This window comes from Asparagus officinalis, chromosome 3 (assembly GCF_001876935.1).
Source record: "Asparagus officinalis chromosome 3, Aspof.V1, whole genome shotgun sequence".
NCBI classification, from domain to species: domain Eukaryota; kingdom Viridiplantae; phylum Streptophyta; class Magnoliopsida; order Asparagales; family Asparagaceae; genus Asparagus; species Asparagus officinalis.
In genome coordinates, this window is record NC_033796.1 from 15,242,291 (window position 1) to 15,254,607 (window position 12,317).

General features: G+C 38.0%; 2 protein-coding genes across 3 annotated transcripts; one reads left to right on the forward strand and one right to left on the reverse strand.

Moving 5' to 3' along the window:
* On the forward strand, window positions 1-4,809 carry LOC109833135 (50S ribosomal protein L27-like). Its single transcript, XM_020400696.1, has 6 exons — window positions 1-14; window positions 1,547-1,699; window positions 3,839-3,934; window positions 4,030-4,151; window positions 4,229-4,367; window positions 4,438-4,809. Exons 3-6 carry the CDS (start codon window positions 3,850-3,852, stop codon window positions 4,518-4,520), a joined length of 429 nt encoding a protein of 142 aa, XP_020256285.1. The 5' UTR covers window positions 1-14; window positions 1,547-1,699; window positions 3,839-3,849; the 3' UTR covers window positions 4,521-4,809.
* LOC109833136 (transcription termination factor MTERF2, chloroplastic) lies at window positions 5,155-10,228 on the reverse strand. 2 transcript variants are annotated; one of them, XM_020400698.1, is made up of 7 exons: window positions 9,433-10,228; window positions 8,951-9,356; window positions 7,887-8,102; window positions 7,453-7,560; window positions 6,443-6,547; window positions 6,273-6,359; window positions 5,394-5,525 (listed from the first exon to the last, which is right to left on the reverse strand). In XM_020400698.1, the coding sequence occupies exons 1-6, from the start codon at window positions 10,140-10,142 to the stop codon at window positions 6,282-6,284; spliced, it is 1,623 nt and encodes a 540-aa protein (XP_020256287.1). In that variant the 5' UTR covers window positions 10,143-10,228; the 3' UTR covers window positions 5,394-5,525; window positions 6,273-6,281. The 2 variants fall into 2 exon arrangements, with proteins under 2 accessions (XP_020256286.1, XP_020256287.1); XM_020400697.1 differs by having other exon boundaries at window positions 5,155-5,525; window positions 6,273-6,547.

Here is a 12,317-nt window from a genome sequence, read left to right on the forward strand (position 1 = left end):
GCGCCGCCGCTTCTGTAATCCCTCTTCACCTTTCATCTCCTTCTCTATCTATGTATTTCCTTCTATTGGATGAAAAGTAGAGATATTGTATAATATTCTCGTTATTGGTCCCTCTTGAGCTTGCTTTTAATTTGAAATCTTTTGGATTTGTTTATTTGAAGCGTACTTATTCAGTTGAAAATGGGAAAGTACATGATTTTTTTGTGTGATCCTTTACCGAAAAAGTGAAAAAAAATCGGTATATTTCAAGAACAGGAAATGACTATTGTATGCACTTATTGGCATAGAACTATTCTTTTTCATTAAAGAAGTATAAGCTGAATACAATTAAAAGAAAACTTTACGGAATTAAGAAAATCAGAGTTACATTTAATTTCCAATTGTTTTCATGAGCAGATAGCATTGGGTTTCCCATTCATTTCGCATTGTTTTCATAAGCGGACAATGTTGAGCATTTTTTGTGTCATTAGAGCATCTCCAACAGCTTCCCCAAAATTTTCTTCAAAATGAAGAAACAAAAGTCATATTCTCCAAATTATTTTTGCTCCAACTCCAACAGCTTCTCCATTTTGAAAAATCGCATTTATTACTATAATAAAGCTCTCCCCAAAAATTTGGAGAATGCTGCAGATTTGGGGAAGGCTCCCTATTTTTTCTCCTCCTTCCCTATTTTGGGGAATGGGATGGAGAATCTGTTGGACCAAAAAAAAGCTCTATATTCTCTAAATTTGAGTATTTCAAGAAGATGGGGAAGCTGTTGGAGATGCTCTTACATTTCTCCATACCTGAGTAGATGAGGTACAGAATAATTAGCATTCTAGACCTCCTGCATTTGAATAGAGCATTTGGCTTTTTTTTGGCCCTCTTTCCATTTACCATGTGTTACGATGCTTGCTTCAGTGAGTGTCATTATGTGATTTCTATAAGTTACATCAATAACCTTAACTCAATATTCTTCAGGAATATTTAGGGGTGGTGACCCGACCAATCAACCCGATCCAACCTGACCCGTTTATATTAAGTGTGGATTGAGTTATATGAGTCCGGTCATAAATGGTTAATCCGAACTGACTTGTTTATTAGATGTGTAAATTAAGATTGATCCGAACTGACCCAACAACAACTGACCCGTTTAATTCCAAATGGGTTGAGTCCAGGCTCCAAATATGAAGATTAAGGGCTTGTTTGGATTGAGGGGAATAAGGAAGAAGGGAAGTTAGGGGAATCATTCACCTTGTTTGGGAACATTTAGGAGGTGAAGTTATTCACCCTAGTTACCTTGTTTGGGAACATTTAGGAGGTGAAGTTATTCACCCTAGTTCCCCTTGGTTCACCCCTTAATAGTATAAAATTTGTTACAGGTGAAGTTATTCACCCTAGTTCCCCTTGGTTCACCCCTTAATAGTATAAAATTTGTTACCCCCAAATTAGGGTGTAACCAAGGGGAACCCTTCCCTTTTCTCACCTAGTTTCCCTTAACTTCCCTTAACCTCATTGAAATCCAAACACACCCTAAGAGCGATTCTCACAAAACTTCTTTTTTCAGAAACCCTACCTGAGCTTAATTCAAGCGCGCTTCTTTGAATCTGAACCCTAGTTCCTCATCCTGCTTGGGTCCAGGCCGTGGATCTCTGATCTCCGTCGCGGTTGCCGGCGAAGGAGGCGATCGGGGTTCTATTTGACCAGATCTCGTTATCTGGTGCGTTTTCTCTCTCGTCTATTGAGATTTTGATGCGAATCTAAGGGTTTTGTACGATATAGAACTGGATTGATTTGATGAGTTAAAGGGTTTTTTCTTCTGTTTACTGTAGTAGAGTTCACAGTGCAAATGAATCGAGCCTTTGGCTACTTTTATTTATTTATTTTGACTTATTTATTTGAGCGTGATTGCTTCATTGACAAAGTCTTTTGATAAGATTGGAAATGGTGAATAGTTAGAGAAAGTAGGACATTTTTTTATTATAATAGATAGATCCATCATCTGATTAAACACCTTTTTAAGGGTGAAAAACAATTTGTTAAGTATTTTGATTTTCTGATATTAGAATCTTAGGGGACAGAAGCCCTTGGATCTGGACAGAAATTGTTGAACTTTTTAATATATGCTATACATTTGAATATTTTGTTGCTTAGCTTCAATACCTAAAGTTCTTTTATATAGACATCTAACACAATAAACTTTAGACACTAGAATATCACTGCACATGTGCATATGGATTTATGTGTACATATCAGCATGTATTCAACTTGCCCTGGGATACCATTCTGTCATCTTTAGTTTGTCAGATGATGGTTGGATATAGTATCCACGATATTGAAGTGAGTTTTGATAAACGGGTCATTCGGGTTATATGGGTCGGGTCGGGTAACCCGTTTAATAAACGGGTCGGATCGCATTGACCCATTTATTAAACAGGTCGGGTCGGGTCACACTTACACAGGTCGGGCCAACTATGACCCGACCCAACCCAACCCGACCCCTTTGCCACCCCGAATATTACGCCATTACCCTTGTGTTGTTACCAAGAGAGTTGAAGTTATCATACATCCAAGTTTTCAAATCAATTCAGAGTGACCTTTTTAGATGCCTATAGTTGAGAGTGCATCGTTGCATCCTGAGTATATTTCTTTTACGTTCCATTATGCATAAGCTATGTTACCCGGATATTTATACCATGATGCTGTACCCGTACTCGAGACGTCCTGTACCCGTACATGTACCTGTACCCAACACTTCTTGGACACTTCTTACATATATGCATACATTCTTTATATACTTCTTGGGCATATATCCTACATTTACATCCACTTATGAAACTTTTTGGACAAGGGTGGGGTTCATTTAAGTCATATTCAGTTAAAAACTACAATTTCGAAGAGTAACTTGCATGTCTAGCTCAGAACTATGCTTTCAGCGACGAATTCCAGCCGTGTCCCTGTACCTTACCTTTTACAAATTTGACCTGACCTGTGCCCGTACCCACACTGGTACCAGTGCCTGTGTCCATGCAACTTAGCGCACAAATATATAATGTATTAAGAGTAAGATTTGTGTGATACTATGTGTAAGCTAGATCAGTTAATGGGCCTGAATATCAATGTCTGAGAACATGCAAGGAATACAAGATCAATTATCTTACACACAACTATAGTTCAAATTTAGGTTTTTCTGCATAGGTAATGCAAACACTCCTCTTTGTGGTCAGGCTTTTTCAATGTTTTGAAAGGCATTGTATTCCTAATTTAGTGCACTACTTAGGAATTGACAAAAGCACTATCTGTTTCAGATGGATTCCTGCACTATTACTAGAATTGAAAAACTTCAGAGTGGGAACTCTTTATATGGATTTTGGAATGAAAATAAAGATAACACAGAGGCAATGACATGTAGATGATGTAAATGTAAACGTACATACTGAAAAATAATTTGGTAAATGAACCAAATGAGAACTACTACAAGTTTCCTTTGGTTCACAAACTTGCTATCATAAAGGCATGGATAGTTTAATACATAACTAGGAAGATCGTGTACTTAGTTTAAGCATTAACATTATTGTTAGCACAGGACTGATTGTATACATTCTTCAATTGAGTGCAGGGCAAAGAATGCAAAGTTTAGCTATTTGATATTACGTCACTGAGAATTGCATGGTTTATTGGAATCCTTCCCTCTATTAATTCAATTATTGGCAATTCCCTCGCTCTGACCATTAATTCCTCAACTATGTGCAATTCTCCACATCTCAGCCTTCTCCTTTTCTCTGACCATTAATTCCCCAACTATTTGCAATTCTCCACATCTCAACCTCCTATATACGTTTTATGGACTTTCATTCAGGTGTTTCAGAGATGAATGCTAGTTTCTCAACAATATGCAGGCGTGTGGGTCTGCGGGACCTAGTCTCATGTGCCCCTGTGTACACTGGTGCTAGTGGTATTTACACCATTACCTTGTTAAAAACTCACCTATCTGAATTCTTCTATTAGTAGTTCCACTAAATTAAAACCAAATATATGTCTTATTTTTAGAGGAATCTGGAGGGCTGAGCTTGGTATTCCGAAGATGGGCCACCAAAAAGACTGCTGGTTCTACCAAGAATGGCCGTGACTCCAACCCAAAGAATCTTGGTGTGAAGAAGTTTGGTGGAGAGGTGAGTACGCTGTCGAAAAGCTTGAGCTCTTATCATTTCCTTTGCTATTATTTGATTAATTTTTGTTAATTTTGCAGAGAGTGATACCTGGTAACATTATTGTTCGTCAACGAGGCACCAGATTTCATCCTGGGGATTATGTTGGCATGGGAAAAGATCACACTCTGTTTGCCCTAAAAGAAGGGCAAGTGCGGTTTGAACGCCACAAACTGAGTGGTCGCAAGTGGGTCCATGTCGATCCCCCTAAAAGAAGGGCAAGTGCGGTTTGAACGCCACAAACTGAGTGGTCGCAAGTGGGTCCATGTCGATCCAAAGGAAGGTCACATAGTTCATCCCCTTTATACGACTGTTGCAGCCGAAGCTGCTTGATGAACCCAATTGTGTGCTAGTTAGGAGATTTGTTTTGGGATCAGGTGACTTTAGCTTGGAAAATAAGTACATCCTCATGTTACTAGTCTATCTGATGCACCTACAGAACCTAAATTTGTACATTTATTGTATGACGCTCCTTTGCGAAAGTTTACTTTTGAGATTTTTGGTAAAATGATAATGCAAACTGAGAGTCAGTGAATGGCTTCACTGGTTAGTGGTGAACTTTTGTACTCTATTTCAGCAGCATCTAGATGCATTTTTGCATCTTGTATATGATGCGCAACCATGAGCGGTGTTGCAACAAGAGTATGGTTTGGTTTCTTGGAAGTTCGAAGTAATTATTATCAGTTGGTATGAAGTAGTATTGCTGTTAATGCACTTCAATATTTGGTTGGATAGATCCCCAAAAGGAGAGGATATCATTCACTTTTGAAGTTAAAACTTGTAGAGGAGATATCATAAGTGATATTGGTGTAATTTTTTGGCTGTGATTTTTGCCACATCACTGCAGCAGAAATACTAAACTTTGAATAAGCCTTTCCCGTATCCCCATGTTTTGAAGGTACTCGCCATGCTAAAAGATCTTTAATTGCCACTCCATTTATGCCCTTAATCACCATAAATCACCTCAAAGGAGAAACCACTTATCCTTGCAGAACAAAGTCCACAATTTCTGATTGCTGAAATAACTTTTACAAATGTGTCGAGGAATACATTGCCTTTGTTACACTGTACAAGAATCTCAGACGAAAGCCAGAAAGACCTGAGCACTGGGGTTGTCATGAAGCTACAGAAGGTATATGAGGTGATTCACAATCAGACGCATCAAAATTTGTGTCGCCAGATTCAAACCTTCTTCGGTTCTCAATAGCAGCCTGTACTCTCTGATCGAACTCTTCGTCCGAACCTGATAACATGTACCGCAGCTTGAAGTTTATACGGTTTTCCACCAGAACTTTGTGTCTTGGAATTATTCTACCCTCTAATGAATAACTCAAAAATCTGCAAGAATATGACTTCTTAGTTCAACCGAAAAAGAAAACCCAGCATCTCCTAGAATTGCAAACAGTACGTAGATAATGCAGGATGTATAGAAGGATAACAGAAGATTAAATTGTTTGAAATAGCGGGCACTTCAATTATAGAAAAAACGGTTAATTGCATACACCACCTGTATTGTGAAAGTGTAGCCACTTAAAGCCCTTAGCCTCTATACTAATTTAGGAGGACTTGCATCCTCCAACATGAAATTACTTCCCAACTTAGGCTAAGATATTACATGTTCAACATTAATTTTTACCTTCGGATTAACTCTGAAAAAAAACTAAACTGCCGTCTAAGTTGTGGGTTAAAAAATAACAGTCGTCCAAGATGTTAAGTGCTTTTAGGGGTGTAAGTAGCTACATTACCATAGTACAAGGGGTTTGTCTGCATTTAATCCTAATAAAATGTTCTGTTCAAAGTAAACATAGCAAGATATGAAATGGCGGAGAAATAAATTGGTTGAGGTAGTTAACTTTTCTAAGTGTGGGCACTTCGGGAGGAGTCAAATCAGACACATAGGTATACACATTCAATATGCACCCATCGGACACCAAATCCGCATGCATGAATTACAATCTTCCTAAAAGAAAATGCAACACAAACTGAAAAACATTTAAACAAGAGACTCATAACTAGTGGCAGTACGGGCAGAATCAGGATGTTCATCTAAAGGGCTTTGTTTAGTTCTAAAAATAAATAGAATACCTTGGAAATTCAATAAGATCCTTCAGTGGGCGTACCATAACTCTCCTCAAATACAGATACTTGGGGCGGACGATGTCCAAATTGTACCTGAGCAGCATTGGGAAGTCAGCTACCATCACACCTAGTAACCGAGGTCGAATTCCTAGTGATAGATAGTAGTTAACATTGACCTCCAACTTCTTTATGATACTGCATCCTACAAGTTGCGGGTCAAAAGCAATCACTTTTGCAATATCAGTTCGTGTCACACAAGCTTTTGTTAACAAGAAAATGACCTGCGAAAAGGATACGAAGATTGAAATCTAAACATTGCACTGAAGGAGAAAAAGAAGCATTAGAATGAGAAAGGTGCCAAGAATAATTTGTATAAATTCCATTGAGATAGATATTATGCAACATAAAAATCTTTCAGAAAATCTAGAGGTATATTTTCCTATTGAAAGATACAAGGAGAAACTGGTTTAATACAATCTTCCATGAATAAACATGACCTAGAATACACACTGTAGCACTCATTTTTATGGATAACAATCTATTTGAATTCGTGCAGCTAAACAAAGAGAACTGATTACTGTTGTCAGACAGCAGACAGCATCTGAGACAATGCAAAAATGTATCCTTCGACAATATAAAAAGTTGATTTTCCCTGGAACTTATTGTATATGATTAACCAACTGATTCACATTAGTCCCACTCCTGGTTGTGGATCTAGGATCAAGTAGGAAAGATCATCAAAGAGCAGCAAGAATTCCAATAAAATAATGGTCTCACGCCAGAAGAATGCATCTACAGAAATACTTTGAAGTAACCAAGTGTATTCATTTGCCAGAACAGAAGGAAACTTACCAATATATAATGCCTTACCAAGAGGCAACAACCATGAACTCCAATAAGAATTAGATACCACTTGATGCAATAATCCGGAAGAGCATGAGATAACAAAACTTAGTTTACACAGACAAACTTTACCATCCCGAATTACTAATAGAAAATCTAGCTAATTAGTTAGCTTTTTAAGTATTTCTTTCTCAGATTGAAGATAGGAATTCATAAAGTGTTGATTGAAGTCCAAACAGAAAAGGAAATTGATACTCTGAACAAAATAAGTAAATGAAAGCTACAAGGTAAAAGCATTCACAAAACTATACTATCAAATTGGAATGAGAAGCATAGGACTAACCACTGGTCGGATTTTCTTGTAGAGGCTATATGTTAGCAAGGGCGGAAACTTCACTATAGCACTACCAATGGCTTCTTCTTTGATGCCTAGGTCCTTCAAAAATCGTACCTGGACATGAAAAAGAAAAGATGCTTGGTATCAGTGAGATTAATGATAGAAGAACACTTTTGAGGCTCTCTTATCATGTTACTGACTATGTATAACATGTATTGAAATGAAAAAACAGAAACTCCTTGATACAGCGTGCCAAAGAAAGAAAAAGGCTTTCACATCTACTGTACTTCTTTACAGCATTTTATTTAATGAAAAAATGTATCCAAATTCTCTTTTTTCTTCGAGAAAAAGAAGAAGAAAAGAAGAAGGTAAGGACAACTTCATCTAACAAACTTAAATTTGCGCTATCTGACACATCTTGCACATATGGAAGATAATACCTTGGGTGCAATAGTTGTCTCCAGATCAACACAGAAAATCATGGGTTTCACTATAAGTATTCTCTTCATTCCATCACGTCGAACACCAAGGTAATACAGGTATTTCACAAGCGGCTTCCACCTTTCCTCTATGCTGCAGCCCATCAGTCGTGGCTTGAACGCTAATAGCTTGCAAACATCCTCAGTACTCAAGCCAAATTCCTTAAGGTATTGAACCTGAAAACAGAAAGTTGCAGTTCACATTTAACAATGAACTTAATCAAGTCCATAGATACTACCCATCAGAAGCTTATACTAAATTTCATGTTTTAGTGTGTGTGTGTGTGTGTGTGTGTGTGTGTGTGTGTGTACATATATAGACACATGCGTCTTACATGAAATTTTGAACGAAGAATGTTAACTGTATTTTGCAGAGGACTAGTGATAAATAAGATAGATACAACTAGTAATCAATCAACCAGCTTAAACCTCCTATCAACCAGAATATATCCAAATTAAATATCTGCAATTTTAAACTTCAACTAAATAGTTGGCATCAACAAAAGGATTGGTGCCTCGTGATCAAGGTTGATCGTGTCTCAGAAGGTAAACATTAGATGCCATCAAAAAGTGGATGGGAAAAGAAATGGATTTCATTATATGTAAACCTAGGGATCATCTGGTGAGGAATTATAAATGGGTTCAATTACAATAGGAGGTCACTACACATTCAAAGGCTTTCCTATACTTCAAGAACATATATAGGATATAGATTCCTACAAAATATTATATAAGTCAGCAACATACAGCTTAAGCAATCCATATACTGAGGGAAGCTTTAAGGCAATATCACATTAGAATGTAGGATGCATATAGATGGAGTTTCATTAGTAAAAATGAGGTCTTATTGTTGCATCAAAGCCATTTGAGAAGTAAGTGGAAGAATTTAACATGAATAAGCAATTAAAAGGTTTGTTCTATCTTCATAATAATTGGAAAGTTAAGAAACAACATGGGTAAACCCATAAATTACTGGGACAACTAAAATAAAGTGTCAATCTAAATAACTAGTGAAATGCAAACACCTTACTATTCATTTCATCAAGGCTAAAGAACCCAAGCACTCGAGGATAATCAAAGACCATAGTGCCAAAATCCTCCTTGTTCATACCCATCTCCGAGTAAAACTTTACACGTGACACCAACTCCTCCATGGTCAAAGTCAACACTTGTGGACATCGAGTGACAACAAAACCGACCCAGTCCCTCCTCACTCCACTCTCAATGAGATAGTCAACAATCTGATCCATTTCTTCCAAGCTTCGCTCCAAAATCGAGCTTGCTTTTACCAATACAACACCAAGAGACCTTCCCCTCACATGAATCGTCTTCAACCATTCTGCTACCCTTCTCACTTGCTCAAGATCACCAGAACACATGCATATTGCCTTACCAATTTGTGGGTATGTCATTGAATTATGCTTCAACCACCTAAAGCACACATGGCACTAAAAAAAGCTAAAACTTTGTATACACTAAAGAAAATTATTAATCAAAAGATTCTTACTTGACAAGGGCGACAACTCCAGAGCTCTGAATGCAACTCTTTGCCCTCACATTGAACGACACGTGATTGAACTCCGAAACCCCTTTCATGGCAGCCGCCCCAATCACAACCCTATCAATAAACCCACTCAGTCTCGAAACAAGATTGTCAGAGTAGTTCACACTAAGCTTCCCAGCTCTCAAGGCCCCCTTCAAGATCTCAGCAGCGACCCCTCTCCTGACCTCAATCGCCTTCCTAATATCCTCCTCGTCGCTCTCAAGAACAGCTCGATTGAGATCGATTGGGTACTGAAACTGCTCGGGTTTGGGGAAATCGACGGATCCAGGGAACCTAGCGATCCTTCGAGTCGCGAGAGATGCTTCCTCTACGATTCTCTTTCTCTGAAGCTCATCTTCGTCTAATTCTTCTTCTTGCTCGTCGTTGTGAGGTGCTGAGCCTTGGGAGTGGAGGAGGAAGAGAGACGTCGACTTGGCGTTCTGGCGGCGGGAAAGATTGGAAGGGTTTAGGGTTTCGATTGTGGGTGAGATTTTATCTGATGATGTTGCGCTGATTTGGGTGGAGATGAGGGGTTTGAGGGAGGAGGAGGGAGGGGATCGATGGAGAGTGAAGGAATTAGGGTTAGGGTTAGGGTTAGGGTTAGGGTTTGGGCGAAAGGAGCCATGGAAGATTGAGGAGGAGAAGCAAGGACAGCGGTGGTAGTGGCAGATCATTGAATGGGGAAAGAGCTTTGTTTGGTTTCTTCCCTCCAAATTTGCAACGGGCGAGGTATCATGAAGCAAGAAGATAATGAGATAAAAAGATATTTTGGGTATTGATTGGTATCTCATGTAGCAGTGTAAAAGTTCACAAAACCCCCTGCACTGTTTTCGGCAACCCGCCGCCCCCACCTAAATCGGCCGGGTTTCTTTTCCTCTCTCGCACTGATTTGAAACAGGGGGGGTCCTAATTTGAAACTTTTGGAAGGTTATGCAAGACAACCAAAGATCAGGGGATTTTTGTGGAATTAACTCTTTTTTTTTTTAAATTCACTCTGGCCTTTTCTTCTGTCAGGTAAAATAGGGGCTGCGTAGGTCCCTCTGGAATTGCGAGGCAACAAAGATGGAGGTTTGTAGGTCCCTCTGGAATTGAGCTATAAATATAATATTATAAAAAGATGTCATATTAATTGTCTCACTTAAATTATCTCATTACCCCATTTTACCTCACTTTATCCCACTCAAATTATCCCATTGGGTAAAATTACCCCATTGGAACAATTTATCCCAAATTACCCCAAATTACACCAACGAATAACCCCCCTGACTAAATACACAGCACTCTACTTGTGTTGTATTACCAAAATAATGTAAAGTCCGTAATACGATTGGCATAGCTCTAATTAATATTAGGATACTAACAAGGATCTTTTACAAAATCACAATTAAATTGTGATATCGTAGAAACTAATGTGAGTAATTTACTTGAAAAATGTTAAAATATTGTTTATAAAAGGCCTGATTATTCCAGATCTAATACACATACTACGTTTGCAACAAAAATTTTGAGCTCCCACGGGTTCACCATAAAAAAAAATCGCATTCTATTTGGACGCACAATGGCGCAAGGCAGCACAAGTCCCTTCAGTATCAAACAGCCAAAAAACATACCCACTTAAATTTTGAAGTACGGCTCCGCACACAATTAAGTTGAGAATGCACTTTAATAAGGATGTGGGTTTTGACAAACACATGTCTCTGGAGCTTGGTTTAGGTTCTATGTGGATCATTTTATCGCGCAAGCAAAATAAAGTTTGGGAAATTAAAGTGCAACCCTACACACAACTAAGTTCGAAAGGAAATTTAATAAGAGTGTGGTTTTGATAGACGCATGTATGTGGAACTTGATTAGGGTTCTATGTGGATCATTTTGTCTGCAAGCAAAATCAAGTTGGGAAATTAATGTCAGAGCCACACCCTTATCAAATTCCCTTCTCAACTTAATTGTGCGTGGGGTTGTTCATCAATTTTCTAACTTCATTTTGCTTGGTGACGATAATCCACAAAGAACCCAAACTAAGTGCCCGTTTGGATCGGGTATTTTGAAAGGGAAAGGAGGGGGAAAGCTGCAAATTTGTCAGCTTTTTGGTAGCTTTCCCCCAAAATCGCCTCAGCTGCCAAAAAGCTGACAAATTGACAGCTTTCCCCCTCATTTCCCCTTTAAAATACCCGATCCAAACAGCCCCTAAGCTCCACAGACACGTGTCTGTCAAAGCCACACCCTTATCAAATTGCCTTCTCATCTTAATTGTCTATGGGGTCAATTTCCCGACTTCATTTTGCTTATAAACAGAACGATTTTCATAGAACCCAAACCAAGCTCCATAGACATGTGTCTGTTAAAAGTTAAAACCACATCCTTACCTCAACTCTTAAGGTCGGTGCTACCTATCACAAGATTTATTTTGACATATTATTTAGTAAATTAATTTGTCTTCTTTCTAATCCCTCTGGATTATTATTCTTATTACTAAATCATAATTTTGGTTTTTGTTGTCCTACTAAGTACTAAGTAGTTGAAATCATAATTTTCCCTGTTGTCCTACTAAATCATATTTTTTTGGTTTTCGTAATTTATTTTCTATTGTTGTTGATGTTGAAGGTATTGCATATTTGTTGCTCAAATCTTTAATAATTTCATATTAGTACCTCAAACATTTGAATTTCTCATAAGTTCTTCACATTCCAAGGGGTTTTGCAATTTGGTCCTTCAATGACCAAATCAATTCGCAGTCAAAATAAATAATCAAAAGCATGTTAAAGTCATTTAAGGAGTAAATGTTAGACTATTTTGTTAATAGTTTTATATTGTAAGTACAAATTAACATATCATAATTGGTGATTGTTTGA